Source organism: Silurus aristotelis (genome assembly GCF_946808225.1).
Source record: "Silurus aristotelis genome assembly, chromosome: 17".
NCBI lineage: Eukaryota > Metazoa > Chordata > Actinopteri > Siluriformes > Siluridae > Silurus > Silurus aristotelis.
Window position 1 is genome coordinate 10,797,772 of NC_139590.1, and position 15,982 is coordinate 10,813,753.

Below are 15,982 nucleotides of genomic sequence, written 5' to 3' on the forward strand. Positions count from 1 at the left end.
CTGTTTCCATGCTGTTTTTGCATATCTTTTTTTTGACCGCTGCTATCGCTCTTTTGCACATTGAACATTTTGTTGACATTTTTGTTAATTACAATGTTCACTTTACTCTTTTACACACCGCAGTGTGCAATATACACAATGTGCATATTGTGTTTGCACCAGGTTGCACATAATGCACTTTATGTGGCGAGGACAATTACTAGTCCTTAGCCCTTTGTTTTCTGTGATGTAGCTCTATGATGTTTAATGTAGCACCAGGGTTCAGGAGAAACATTGTTTCATGTCACTGTGTACTCCGTCAGCTATATATGGTTGAAATGACAATAAAAGCTTCTTGACTTGACTTAACTTATCAACTGGTTAGTGCCACTAATAACTTCACATGAGGCACATTCAAATAAATTGCCTTGAGCATGTCAACAGTGATGCTATGCTTGGTAATAAAGATCTGCAGAGTCAGCTGATGAGTCACTTGTATCTGGTTTGCAACAAAACAACACTAATAAATGGGAATTGAGGAACAGTGTTAAGTTTTATTGACACCTGAGACGGTCTTTAGATATGAAAGATGACCTCTGAGATATTACCTGTAAATGGTGATTAATATTAATACAGTACTAACTGCTATTACAAATAGAAAACCTTCAAGTCTTAACTGATCTATATTAAATAAGCTTAAAGGTTTGGAGTTTAATAATCAACACTTTTGTCTGTACATTTGTGTGAATATAAATTAACCAGCTACACACTTGGGACAGATGAGGCAGCAGAACGCATCTGGGCTGCATTAATGTGATGCATCGCTCTTCCGTCAGAGCTGGCACACAGGTGTAGCACTAGGCATGCTCAAACCTGTTTGATAAAGCAGGTACACTTATTCCCCAACCTGTTTTTTTTAGCACTATTTACAAGTATATATTTCTCTTGACTTGACAAGCTATATGATAAGCTGATAGTAAACTGTAAATAATGATTATGAAAATTCAAGACATTGAACATACTCTGAGGTTGAATACTGCAAAGAACAGTAATAAGATTGGTGTGTGAAACGTCGTTAATTTACAAACCGAAAGGTGAGTCAATAGAATAATTAAGTCACCGAGTACACATAAGGAAAGACAGAGGTTTGACTCAGAAAACAAGTTTGTATGGAGTTTATTATAAAACACTTACATTCTCTTCCAACTCAAGTAGGACCTTCCTGTTGGCTTCGGAGATCTCAGTCAACACCACCCCTATGGAGATAAATCACAGTAATCAGTCTCTCACACACACACACACACACACACACACACACACACACACACACACACACACACACACACACACACACACACACACACACACACACACACACACACACACACACACCTGAATCACCTCCAGGTACATGTATCTGCAATATTCAACACAATCAACCACTTAATCAACCGCAACCCTCCCATGACAATGAATCCCAGATGGTCTTGTTTTCCAGTACTATTACTTAGAGCAGGCTACTGTAATTAAAATGGCGTTCAACCAGCATGAATCCTGGGCTCATATTTGTCCCAGCGTGCTCCTTCACACTGCAATCAAAGAGGAATTAAAATGCAGTCACACAAGCCTAGTTAAAAATATATATATAAATAAATAAAAATTATAACAAACTTTTTTTTTTTTTTTTTTTTTTTTTTTTTTTTTTTTACAGGAAAGGATCCGCCCACAACATGCTTAGTCAAGAGCTATTTGTGACCTGCATATCAGCATGCACAACAGTTGCATTTGAAGGTTGAGTAGAAACACAAGAGTTTGTCTTGGCACTTGCCAATTTGCTCAGAAATCTGAACAGAAAAAAACAAACTTGTCTGGTTCCAGGGGCTCGTTGCCTATTTAGAAATGGTGCAAGGAAATAAAAACTCTTCTATGGAAACAACAGATAAGCTAAGCTGTCTTTCTCTCTGCCTCCCTCTGTGTCACTCTGCACTGCTGGCTTTGTGTTATCATCTGACCATTTGATTCTTCAAGACTTCAAGTTTCCATCCATCTTTCTAGAATGGCTAATGAGAATCAAAAGAAAACACAAACAACGACTACAAAAAAAAAATGTAAGTGGATTTTTACATGTAGTTAGTTTGTGTGTGGTGGCCTTGAAACAACCTACACAAGTCAAATGCTGACATTTTCTACAATATAAAATTCCAAATGGTCTCCACAAGGAACATTATAGCACCTTACAATTTATTAATTTCCTTTAAATTGTATTCAATATGTAATTTATAAGACACATACAAATTCATAAACATGTTGCACACGTGGTTTTTATGAAACGTTTCTATTTCTATCTGGTCTTTTGGATTTTGTCTAATGTAGTCAGTGCAAACACTATTTTTATGGGTATTTTCATGTGGACAGTCTTACCTGGCCATAAATTAAATCATGCCTTATAGTTGTTTTGCTATGAAATATAGAGTATCTATCCAGAACATGTATTGTGTTACATTCCAGCATAAAACCCAGCCATTAGGGTTGCACAAGTCAGTGCACTCTTAGTGCCGGTCCCTAGAACAGATAAATGGGGAGGGTTTCCGTTAGGTAGGGCATCCAGCGTAAAACATGTGCCAAATCTAATATGTGGATCACGAAATTTCATACCGGGTCGGTCGAGGCCCGGGTTACCAACGACCGCCATAGGTATTGTAAGCTAACAGGGTACCGGTGGAAATTGGGCTACTGTTGGCCAAAGAAGGAGAAGGAGAGGAGAGAGACATCTAAGGGAGACCGCTAGGAAAGTACTTGGTGCGACATCTGGAAATAGAAAGGAAGAAAAAAGAGACATGGTGGTGGAATGAGGAAATGCAGGAGAGCATAAGAAGAAAGACGTTGGCAAAACAGAATTGGGATGGACAGAGAGATATTAAAAGTAGGCAGGAGTACAAGGAAATGCGGCAGCAGGTAAAAAGAGATGTGGCAAAAGCCAAGGAGAAGGCATATTAGGATCTGTATGAGAAGTTGAGGACAATAAGGAAGGAGAAAAGGATTTATATTGATTGGCCAGGCAGAGGGACCGAGCTAGGAAAGATGTACTACAAGTTAGAGCAGTAAAGGATGGAGATGAAAAAGTGTTGACTAGTGAGGAAAATGTGTTGAGAAGACTGAGGGAGTTTTTTGAGCAGCTGATGAATGAGGAAAATGAAAGAGAGAGAAGGTTGTATGATGTGGAGAGGGTGAAGCAGGAAGTGGATTGGATTAGTAAGGAGGAAATGAGAGCAGCTTTCAAGAGAATGAAGAGTAGAAAGTCGGTTGGACCAGATGAAATACCAGTAGAAGAGTGGAGATGTTTAGGAGAGATGGCAGTGGAGTTTTTAACCAGATTATTTAACAAGATTTTGGAAGGTGAGAGGATGTTCCTTCTAAAGCCACAACCCAATCAGGACCTAAAATTCTAAATTGAAATATTCAGAAGCCAACCTATTTCTAACTTATAAAGGCTTAAAGCTACTTTCTGAGCGTCCAAATACATGATTTTTGACCCATTACACTGGAATATAATGAAGATAAATACAACAAAATACCCCTTTATGCTCATTTGAAACTCAAAACCTTGCTAGCCCCTGCCTTAAAATGAGTTACAGTATGAGACTCCAAAAGCTAGCAAAAGAGCAACAGGTGTGCTGTGTTTTTCACAACCCAGCTGATCAATGTGATGATATCGGCCCTCTTCACTCCCACACACTTCTGCTGAAAAGCACAGACCTGCACAGGTGTAAAATGTCAAAGTGTTGCTTTAAGCAGGGTGCTTACTATGCAATGTCTGTATCTGGATGCAGAAATTATCCACAATCATGTATTTACTAATGCACATCTTGTGCATTAGTACCATCCAAAAATGATGGTTACGTACTTCATGAAATCAGGAAGCAGTCCCATTATCATATGGCCTAACTGAAGTTTAACCCATGATCTTTGGAATCACATTTTCCATGTTTAGGAAATGGGAGTGATATAGAATGTGTTCCACACTATGAAATAAAAAAACCCTCTAACACAGCATTACTCTGTCATCTGTGTTAGTCACTGAACTCAGAAAAATGTGCAGCTAATGAAAAGCTCTGGGTTCCACACACACACTCTCTGCTTCTAAAGATTAAGCCTAAATTTTGGACAGTGAGTCTGCATGGATAGTGGGAGGAACATTTACAAGCACATAATCAAAGCCATACTGTGAGCTAAAGACTGAAACTTCCACTGCTAGAAAAGAATAAGGGTGGATTACACACAGGTAACACGGACATAAATATACAATCCAGATTGTACGGTATATAGACTACAATTACAATAGTTCATAGATAGCTTGATGCTTCCGTGGCACGAAACATCAAAACCAGATTCCTGTACAGAACGCTGGTGCATTCCTGATCATTCACACCCACATATTTATACTTTCATTTGCAAACTGCCACATTTAAAGGTTATACATGATTTAATCATTAACCATTAGTGACATGTTTATGGCTATAAATAAGACACAGCGTTCTGAAGAGGTTATGTTTACCTTATTACAGACTTTGGTTTGCCAACTGTTTTGAACTTGAAAAGTCATAAATTCGACTTTGTGAAACCTGCAGAAACCCTGTATTCAAGACCCTTTTAAGACCATTATAAATTGAATTTAAGACCTCAACATCAAAACCACAAGTTTTTAGCAACTGGCCTGAACCAAGCCCTAAATAAATTGTTTTAAAGCCAAGTATCGCAAATAAAATCTGTTTTACATCTGTGGAACAATCAAAGAGAGAATCGCACCAATAACAGAAAGCTGATGCATGTTGGTCTCATTCGTACTCGTAATACAGCAAATTATATTTGGACTAGTGAAAAAAAGAACTACATCACCAAGGAAACAAACAAACAAAAAAAACATTCTAAAGTGCAGCGGGAACATTTCAGTGAGCATCAGACGTAAGGTTACAGTATATGGACATCTGAAAATTATTTTAGAACTAGAACAGCAAATGTAAGACTTTTTAAGATGCCGCAAAAACCCTGTGAAAAGTATACTTTAAAAGCCATTATGGTTTATGTAAAAAGAAAACGGAGTATATAAACTAAGGACATTTAAAAAATAAACATTCAGTCTGTATTGATACACAAACCTTTCTTTCATTCAAAGTATCATAGTGGTGTATAACAATACAAAATATGTGCATTAGACTGTAATGAAATGCAACATGGCTAAATAAACATTAAACTTCACTGGTATGAATCTGAAAGAGGTGAAGCATGGGGCTACAGATTCTGCTATCTGTAGAACTAGTCATGTTTTGACTCCTTTTCTTTAGCGCAGAGTAAAGGCCGTCTGGATGGTGCAGAGAGTTTGCTTTGCATGTGTGCTGATTTGCATTTTTTATTTCGTTTTAGAGACTGACCTTAAAAGGATATGTGCATGGTATAAGGGCCAGTGTGTTGTGCTTACGTTTGTCTGAATTGGCCAAAGCTGCTTTTCCTGAGCTAGTATACTGACTCATGAAAAACAGTGTGCTTAGGAGAACCCCAAGTAGCAGCTCCTGATTTGAGAGGAAAAGGAAGCTACTACAGAGTCTGTGGGCTTTGAATTTTAGTCACATGTGTTAAACACATTTTATTGAAATGTATTCTACTACTGGAAGATTAAAAGAGTGCTGTTTTATTAAAATATAACAAGTTATTGGCTTCAAACATATTTATTAGATAATAAATAATTAAACATTTTCAATATGTGAACAGTCATATGACCAAATAATTCATCATGTTTAAGTAATTTCTTCCTCCATTGCTGTTCAATAACTGATTTATCCTGGTCTCATCCTATATCAGGAACACTAGGAAAGAAATGGGAATTCAGTCTGAATGGATGCACCATGCACACATGCATTTGCACACTGCATGCTTTTGAAAGATAGGACATGCAGAAAGTATGTGAAACTCCAAACGGAGGATAACCTGAACCGAGAACTAAACAGAGAACTCTGAAGCTTTGAGGAGGCTCACAAACCAGTCTATGAATAAAAATAAATCCCGATATTCTTTTACAAACTCCATATAAATCACTGCAACTGACTTTTTTCATTGCTAGATATTCAGCTTTTCTTTATTTGTATATTGATTTGATGAACCAACGTTGAACATGTCTATCATGTATGTTGCACCTTGGTGTTATGACGACTACATTTTGATCAAAGTGATCTCATTCCCATACCTCTGTCATTTGCATGTCACTCAGCTAGGGAAGCATGAACAAACCTTAAAGGAAACACTGCTCCCCAGGTGTATGTTCAACATAATGGATATTAATAAGTGCAATGGAAACTGCTTGACCAACGCACTAAGTGCAGATATTTATTTACAGCGTTTGGGACAAAAGCGTCCATCCAGCATGTGACCCTGTGGTTATGTTAAACACAGCTGGTCTATCAGATTGGCTCATCCCTGATAGGTGTGTTTTCACTGCTGTCCAACAGCCTCTCTGCTTGCTGCTTGTTTAAACAACATGAGAGGCTAAAGGTCACCAGAACAGCCTGGTAAAAGCTTTCATTGTGGCACACGGGAAGAGTGAGGGAGGGCGTGTGTCCGTGTTTTCGTGAGAGTGTACATGTAGGGATGGTGGCTACCGCTCTTTTCAATGCTATACAAATGACCCAAGTGGGGTGTGGGTGCTGGGATAGGACACAAAGAAAAGAAAATCAACTGGGAACAAAAACAAAACCTATTCTTTATCATAGGGCTTTTTCTGAGTTAAAAATAAATATGTGCATGTAGGTTCCTACAAGGTGAATTGACTAAATTGAGTATTGTTCTTGATAATGGCTCAACGACTTTGAGAAATAAAAAGTTAAAGAATAAAAAAAAAATAAAAATAAAAAAAAGACTGGCATACTGGCAGCCTGTTAATAATTTAGCAAGATTTTTCCACTTATCTTTTATCGCATATATAAGCACAGCAGGGGGAAGTTTAGAGGACACAACTTGGTCAGAAGCAAGAAATATGAAACTCCAACTTTCCTGGACCAGGAAACTTCTGCTCGTTTTCCTTGTTAGTTTCTTGTTACACAGCAAATATTATATACCGCAGGGACCAGTTTTGGTCTCAGTAACACACTTTATTCAGACGGTTATTCTTTTTCCCACAAAACAGTTCCACTTATAGGTAATATCTCAGTAAGAATTTGCATGAAACAGACTAAACACTGTGTTCCTCATACAATGTTGTATCTTTAGCTCAGTCTCTCACCTCTTTACATTGTTGTACATGACAAAAGTTCAATGTCAGAGGGAAGTTTTTTCTTTTTTCAACCCATGAATTTCCCAGATTTAGATAACTTGCCAGTTCTCAGCAAACATCAAAGAAACTCCTCAAAGAAAACGCTATTTACGCTCCTGTGATTGGCTATTTATTGTGATTGACAGGGCAGAAATGTAATCCCGCCCAGTGTGAGAACAACCAATTTATCTCCTTTGGCTCCTGACCAAGAAACCCTAATGGCTATGCTATTTTTATTATAGGATATAGAGCCATAAGCCATAAAAATTGTTTTCAATAAACATTCATTTGCAAGAGGGAAGTATAATACAGAGACTTTTGTCTGTTTATGGCAATATACCCAAAGTTAAACCACCATTTGATATTAAATAATATCACAATTAACTTTAAAACAAATTAAAAAATAGAGATTCCATTAAAATGCCAGCAAATAGCACAGATCCTTAATTTTTATTTGTATTTTTTATCTGGGGGATTAGGAAGCCAAATGAACACCTTAAACTCTCTCAATTTTCTCAAATCATTCCTAAACAATCTTTGCAGCAAGGCAAGATGCATTATCGATGCTGAAAGAGGTCACTGCCATTGGGAGCACTGTTGATGAAATGTACTTGGCCAGCAACAGTGTTTAAGTAGGCTGTACACGCAATTCTAACATACACCTAAATGTAAGGTCCCAAGGTTCCCCAGTAAAACATTGCCCAAAGCATCACACAGCCACCACTGGTTCGCCTTCCTTCCATATTGCATCCTGTTCCAATCTTTCCGAGTTAATGCTCATACATCTGGCTGTTAACATTATGTAAAAAAAAAAACATTCATCATCTTTTAAACCAGGACATTTTTATTCATTGCTTCATGGTCCATAGCCTTTGCTTTTTAAGTGCATTAGTGAACCCTGGGCACCAATGAACCTCTCTTTCTTCACCACTTCTCCTTCTTAGACCATTGACCTAAACATCAAGTGCTAAAAAAGTGCTCAAATCCCCATTTTTTCCATCAACTTTGAGAATTGACTGTTCACTGCCTGCCTGTTATATTCCATGACTTGACAGGTGCCATTGTAATGAGATAATCATATCTATACGTCAGTGGTTTTAATGATGTAGACGAAGGGTGCAAAATATATAATTGACTCATTTTGCACTTATCTAACCTTTGTCCAAGTATCTTTGAGGTACATGTCTCACCCCTGGAGGCAAAGCATTCTCTACAATAGCAGCTCATTATGCTTCATTGTTGTGGGTTTGGCTGTGCATCTTAGCACATTCTATTCCAATTCTTAAACTATCCCTTGGGGAAAAAACTAAATTGTTGTTTATAGGGCTGTGCCTATCGATTATTTTGGTAATCGAGTATTCTAACGATTATTCCATGATTTATCGGATAAGAAGTACTTTTTTTTATATCAAAGAGCAATACTAAATAAGAGAGAGAAAGTAAGACATCTCTTAAAAGAAACTATTTTTATTGCTGAACTTGCATTCAAGAATGTCAGTGAAACTAAACCCATTTAGTGCATTTATTAGCCATATTACATAAAAATGAAAATACAGTGCATTCCAAAAAATCCCTCCGCAGTGGCCATGTAGCGTAGGTTAATGGGAAAACTTTAGTTGAATAAACCTAATAATTACTCTCACTCATGTATTAATTTATTAAATCCGGTAAATCCGTGTATTTATCGGCAGGTTTAAAAACGTGCTCACTACCTACTCTACATGGTCACTGCGGAGGGTCTTTTTTTGAATGCACTGTGTATAAATTTCTTTATGTTTTAGTTTGAAATTATCACAAACTTTGGTAACTTTCTGCCGTTTTCTTTGGTCTGAATCTTTTTCTCCCCCTCACTGTGTTACCTGTCCAGAGTTTAGCAGGTGGTGCGCCAGTAATAATGGTCTGTGGGAAACACAATGCTCTGTGTGGAGTTAAATGGACTAAAAAAATGTTCGAAATCGAATTACTCGAGTTACTCAAGCAGTCATTGCAGCCTTAGTTGTTTATTTAGTCTTTTGTTCCCACTTTAATACACACCATCCGTTTACTTCTACAAGCAGCGCAAAGCACAGAAAACCTGTTCTTTATACAGTAGAGAAGACCATTAGGTCACTTTAATAGTTATGAGTCAATCTGTCAGGTCTTAAACAAAGTGAAACTGATACGTCTGGTTCATTTTGATTCACTGCACAGATTCCAATGCATTGGATGAAAGGCATGATACTAAGGATAATGAAAACCTTCCACAAAAAGAAGGAGCAAAAAGGAACACACTGGCTGTGTATATGTACATGTGTGTCAATCTGGGTTAGGAAACCCCATTGTCCTGTGACTTTCACCAAGAATACTGATTCATGTTCTTGATAAAGTTCACTTGGACACAAACCCATACAGACCTCTCTCATGTGGATTCAGGCTGAGTGTATAAAGGCTAAATAAAAAAGAATCTAGATGAACCACATGGAGGTATTCAAACATACAATTGGCAATCAGTACATATCAGTAGGCAGTAGGCTTTGCTGTCTCTCAACCCACGAAAGAGTTTAGAGTTTATATTAGCTACTTTATAGAGCTAGGCAGTTTTTGTAGTTTTAGAAAATGTATAAATCTAGTTTATAAACTAATATATATATATATATATATATATATATATATTAATCGATGTCAAATTTATTATCCTCTAATGTTAGACAAGTTGAACATACATCAGATACATTGTAGATTTTATTTTTACATTAATGAACTCAAACATTTCCTATTTCCCTTGACAGAAACAAAAGCACTACATAATCATTCAATAACATTCATTCTCATTTCACACATCTATTTATTCACCTGCCAGTTTAAAAAAAAAAAGTTTTTTTATCCAGCTACTGCCAGATAAAAAAAAAAAAAGTCTGCTTTGTGGACTTTTGAAAGCTAACTAACTGAATACTCTAACTGATGTTTCTCTGCAAATGGTATAAATATCCATTTATAAAACGGTACAAAGTCTAATCGAATGAACTAAATGAAGATATTAATTTTTTTAGTAACAATATAATGTTTTTACACCAAAATACTATAACCACTCACAGATGAATCGAATGCCAATGATTTTCAAAAAACAGATGAGAAGAAAGTAAAGCAGGCAGTGGAAAGGATTAGTAAGGATGAAGTGAGAGCAGCTATTAAGAGGATGAAGAGTGGAAATACCAGTAGAAGCGTGGAGATGTTTAGGAGAAATGGCAGTTGTGTTTTTAAAAATTAGTTTGGATGCCTGCGGAATGGAGAAGGAGTGTGCTGGTACCATTTTCTAAGAATAAAAGAGATGTGCAGACCTGCAGTAACTACAGGGGAATAAAGTTGATCAGAGATGAGAGGCTGAGAGAAGGTGACCATCTGTGAGCAACAATATGGTTTCATGCCGAGGAAGAGCACTACGGATGCAATATTTGCTTTGAGAACATTGATGGAGAAGTATAGAGAAAAGTCAGAAGGAGTTGCATTGTGTGTTTGTGGATTTATAGAAATGGTCATGTGCAGAGGACCAACATGGGGTAAATCAAAAGAAGATTGCTGAGAATGGAGGTGCCAGGCAGGAGGAAAAGAAGAAGGGCAAGAAGGAGGTTTATGGATGTGGTGAGAAAAAACATGCAGGTGGTTAATTAAAAAGAGGCAGATGTAAAGGACAGGGTTGAATGGAGACGGATGATCGGTTTGGTGACGACTAACAGGAAAAGTCTTTAAAAAAAAAAAATAATAAAAAATTAAATGGTGCATGTCTACATCTAGGATATATTGATTTTTGTAGTTGAAGCTTACTATGGCTAGCAGACTGGGCATTGGGGTGTTCCTGGTCAGCATTTGTGAGTACCAGATAACCAAAAAGGACTCTAAAGATCAATAAGTAGGGGTTTAGAAAGTAGGCTTTAGCCATTAGCTTTTTGAACCTAAAAATTTAATCTTATAAGGTGAAGATGGCCTCAAAAACATCCATCACTAATTTTGCATGACTTTGTTCAAACCAACTCAGCAGTGAATAACTACACCAAGATATCTAAAACATATTAATCCAGACCAGAATAATAGAATGCAGAATGCCAGATCTAATAAATCAGTTAGATGAGGCATCAGATGAGTTTTAAATGAAAAGATAATGACAACAGTGTTCTACTGTAATGTTTTCCATCACCATGGCAACAATAGCAAACAACACCCCAGGCTAAGTCATGCATCATTATGAGGCATAGGTGCAACACCTCCCATCGTTCCCCATAAACCTGCAGAACACACTCTTTCTGATCCAGAGTATTGTTCATAAGGTTTTCTGCACGTCACCGAAAACCCTACGCCAAGCCTAACGAATGTGTTTGGACATGAATGCTGCGCTCACACACTTCTAACCGAAGATGACGTTCAGTGCTATCTGATCTAGCACTGGCGGCATCAGAGAGATATTTTATAAGGCTAATTTACATTTACATTTGAGGCATTTAGCAGACGCCCTTGTCCAGAGCAACGTACAAAAGTGCTTCGAGTCTCTAGCAATAAATAAATCTACAATTGTACGCTAGATTACAAACTTAATGTAAATATAACAACTTTTGAATTCTACAAAGCAAACTTGGAAAGTGTTAATTTAAGTGTTTCAGGAAGAGGTAGGTCTTCAACCGTCGCTTAAAGATAGCCAGGGAATCGGCTGTACGGACATCTAGGGGAAGTTCATTCCACCACCTCGATGCCAGAACAAAGAAGAGCTTTGAAGTATACTTATCTCTCATTCTGAGATGAGAGGTGGTACCAGTCGAGCAGTGCTGGAGGATCTAAGACAGTGTGGTGCAGTGCGGTGCAGTGCAGTGCAAGGTGTGATAAAGTCCATTTTTGGCATTGTAGGGAAGCATTAGTGTTTTGAATCTAATATGTGCAGCTATTGGAAACCAGTGAAGGGAGAGCAGCAGTGGGGTGGTGTGGGAGAACTTGGGCAGATTGACAGCTAATGATGACAGCTAATTACAGCTAATGATTGACAGCTAATGACAGCAGCCAGGAAGCAATCTCTCATTGCTCACGTGAACAGGGCATGAGTCAATATAGTTTAGATGTGTAGGTAAAGAACATTTTATACTCCTCTGATTCTTCACTGGAGGTGGTGGGAGGTGCCAGAGGCAGTGTCGTCAATTTGCCCATGACTCTCAAGGCTATCCGGTATCAACTTCTCCACGTCAGAGGAGCTCCAGTTTCGCCTCGCAAGAAAAGCCAAAAGTCATGATGTTCCATTTACTGAGTGACATGGAGCATAAGGTCTTTTATACAGCGGATATCTGGGCACACAGGAGCACATTTCTGCACTTATCTCTGGCCAATACCGTGAGCATTGTGTTCTCCCACGTTTGTGTTTGCGGAAGACAAGGTCATGCAGAGAGGACGGCCTGGGTTTTAGTACAACGGAAGCTTGTGGCCTGTATGTTTGGTCTCCTTTCATAGCATGGCAGTCAAATCACATTGCAAACTAAATAGTGAAAAAAACTTAGTGTTCGAAAGCATTTCAATACTATTGAATATACTATAAAAGACAACAAACATTGTAGCAATCAACTGTATTATTACTATATAAACCAGTTAAATACAAATTGCAACTAAATAATCATCGTGTCACACATAAGTTAGCTTCAATATTTCAGTCATTTTTATGTACAGTAGTTAAACCCATTTCTCTTGACACTGATCTTTCAAAACAATGTAACTGTTAAGATAAGTAGGAAAATTATTTATTCATTCACAAAATCTGCAGAGTGATTTTTGGAAAAATGTTCAGCAATTGTATGCGTATGACAGCTATACATTGTCACCCATTAGAATAATTTTCATCATTAAAAACGTCTTAGCCATGTAACTTTCTACTTTGCCCTATAAATTAGCCGAGTGCAATCACAATCATAATAAGATCATCAAAAGGGCTACTAGAAGACAGCTACAGCTATATAACCAACTTGTATCTCAAAAGGTAAATAAATAAAGTTATCATTTAGCACTTATTACCCTCTATGCTCCTAAATACATAAATATAAAAATAAATTATCATAATATGATGCTTATTCAAACCACTGCTGCAAACAAAATAAGAGTGTGTAAACATGCATCTGGAGTTAAGAAAAATAATCCCATGTGAACGCACTTATCCCATGTTAATCAGGCTGTCCAGATGTGAGAGTTGGATCATTGAGGAGACATATTTCACCCAGAGACACTCCAGCACCACATCAGTCCAGAGACAGATATATACTCTGGTGTAGTCTCACCATTTTCTTACCAGGATTAGTTCACTGATATCCGTGACCAAAAATCGAATTCAGTAGTGGCATGAACGAAATCTCAGTTGCTAGATGAACAGCTCTATTTTTATCCAACTTTACTACACAGCTTCCCAATCACTGTCTCCTCACTGCGCTCTGATTAAAGCCTGTTCATCAATCAGCGCTGCAGTACGAAGACCCACACCAACACCCACACCGAGAGCTCTCCTACATGATCATAGCTCTCAGAACAATCCCTCTTTCATATTAAAGAGATTTCCAAGTAATATTTTCTACAGTATATATTATACAGTATTACCTCTAACTAACCAAGTAATACAGACTTGCCTTAAAAATATTGTCCTGCTCAGATCCTAATAAGACTATAAATAATGGTTTTATTGAAGGCAGATGAACCTACATATTAAAACCATTAGGCCTATGAATAAAAACAAACAGCAAATGCTAGTGTTAACTGTAAAACATAAAAATATTGAACATAGTGAAACTTTGGCCTTTTCTGATTTAATCACTAAACATTTGCTTCTACTTTTTAAAGTTCTGTCCATATGTAGGAATATTCACCGATACCAATTCTATTATAGATAAAAATATGCTATCAATTTCTTCTTAACAAAAAGAGATTCTGGCCTAGCATATTAAAATAAATATGACATCACTACTAAAAATGAATACACAATTAAAAAAGGCTTGTTTTAAAACACAAAAGTATTTTTTTTTTATTTGGGATTTTATGCAATAAAAAATTATAAAAAGATACTAGAGCCGTGCAGATTTGAGTCTAGAAAGCAAAAATAAACAGCACTGTCTATCTATAAGTGTGAACTTAAGATAAAATAAATACATAAAATAAATTACATTGTAAATTATAGGACATTTGAAAACCTTTTGTGTACATTGTAGTTTTGAGATGACTTAACACACCAACACAACATACAGGAACAGACTGTTAGCAGATCACATGCTCGAAACGATAAAGTCTCCACAACTAGGATTCTAAGAGGACAGAACTGGCTCTGATCTCTGGAGGGAAAAGGATGACACTCTTCTGTAAATCAGACTGACCCCAGCCAATCTCATACTCTAACAGTTAGTACATAGATGCAAAAAAGGACTAGATTCTCCACCAAGCTTGCCTTAGGATGTTGCTTAAGCAACTATTTTAGCTTAAAAGTTCTCTAATGTTAAGAATGTTAACATTTCTCCAATGACTTTAAGTATCTAGCAACTAAAATATGAGGGTGAAAAGTAATAATTAAAAAATATATATTAATAAATCAGGTGCAGGATAAAACAATTGCAATATGTGCCATCTGCCATTATGTCAGCACTGGCACAAGCTCAGGTTTATTCATCCAAGTTAAGACCTTCAGATGCAAAGCTGAACAGAAGGAAAAGCAAGGCCACATTGACTACAGCAATCATCACTCAAGCTAAATAAAACACCACCATTACTTAAAAGCAAAATGGAATCATTTGCTAAAAAGGTGTTGAATGCAAATGAATCGTGATTTTCACTAATTATAAAACTCAACAGCACTGCTCTTTTATGTATTCTGCTGTAAGAGTCTGCGAGAATTGGTTCTTTGATGAACATAAGACTGGGCTGCTTTACTGCCAAAAGAGCAACTAAGCAAACACAGTGCTCATTTTAAGCAACTTGCTGAACTTGTATAAAACTTGCTGAACCATGGTGTTCTAATGCACAATGCTGTGTACTCCTGGTACACACATCTCACAATGTTCTACTAAAAAGCAAGTCTGAGTGCGGAAACAGAGACTCTTTTACAGTACACTAAAAGAACTGCACTGCTTAGCAAGAGTCATACATGAAGAAGTTTGCTAAAATCATATTTGACCCACAGTCTACTGCACATTACCTGAGTACCAAGCCCGCATCATTACTGCAAATCCGACTCGGATTACACAAACAGGGAAAATGCAGGCACTTTAAAATGCATCCATTTTTTTCTCCCTGAGACACACACAGGAATGCTGTCTGCAAACAAAGCAATCTCACAGTGAATTCAAATGGAAATCTAAAGGATCTGTTCTGCTCCACAATAACAAATTGGGCGCAGAGGTATGTCAGGAGGGTGGTGTTATAAAACTACTTATATATATCTTTTCCAACTTTCAGGCTTACGTTAAAGCAGGAAAAGTAGCAGTGAATGATAACCATTTGCAAAAGAATCTTCAAGGTTATCATTCACAAATATCAAATAGATATAAAAAGTAAATTACTATCGCTAAACTAATATCTACCAAATAAAAACATTTCTTTTAAAATACCTAGTAGGTTTACATTTTATTTTAGAATTGCTGAATGATGCAATAAAAAATTATTCCTGTGACTGAACCGACTGACTGAATATGTCTATGAATAATAAAAAAAAAAAGTCCAGAAATC

The 15,982-nt window shown here is 37.0% G+C and overlaps 1 protein-coding gene across 1 annotated transcript in view; it reads right to left on the reverse strand.

The window, feature by feature from the left end:
- The window catches only part of baiap2l1b (BAR/IMD domain containing adaptor protein 2 like 1b), a 42,136-nt gene that overhangs the window by 21,158 nt on the left and 4,996 nt on the right, over nt 1-15,982 (reverse strand). Inside the window, exon 4 of the mRNA XM_083566671.1 lies at nt 1,174-1,235. Coding sequence (XP_083422797.1) covers nt 1,174-1,235 — 62 coding nt within the window. The remainder of the gene's footprint in view (nt 1-1,173; nt 1,236-15,982) is intronic.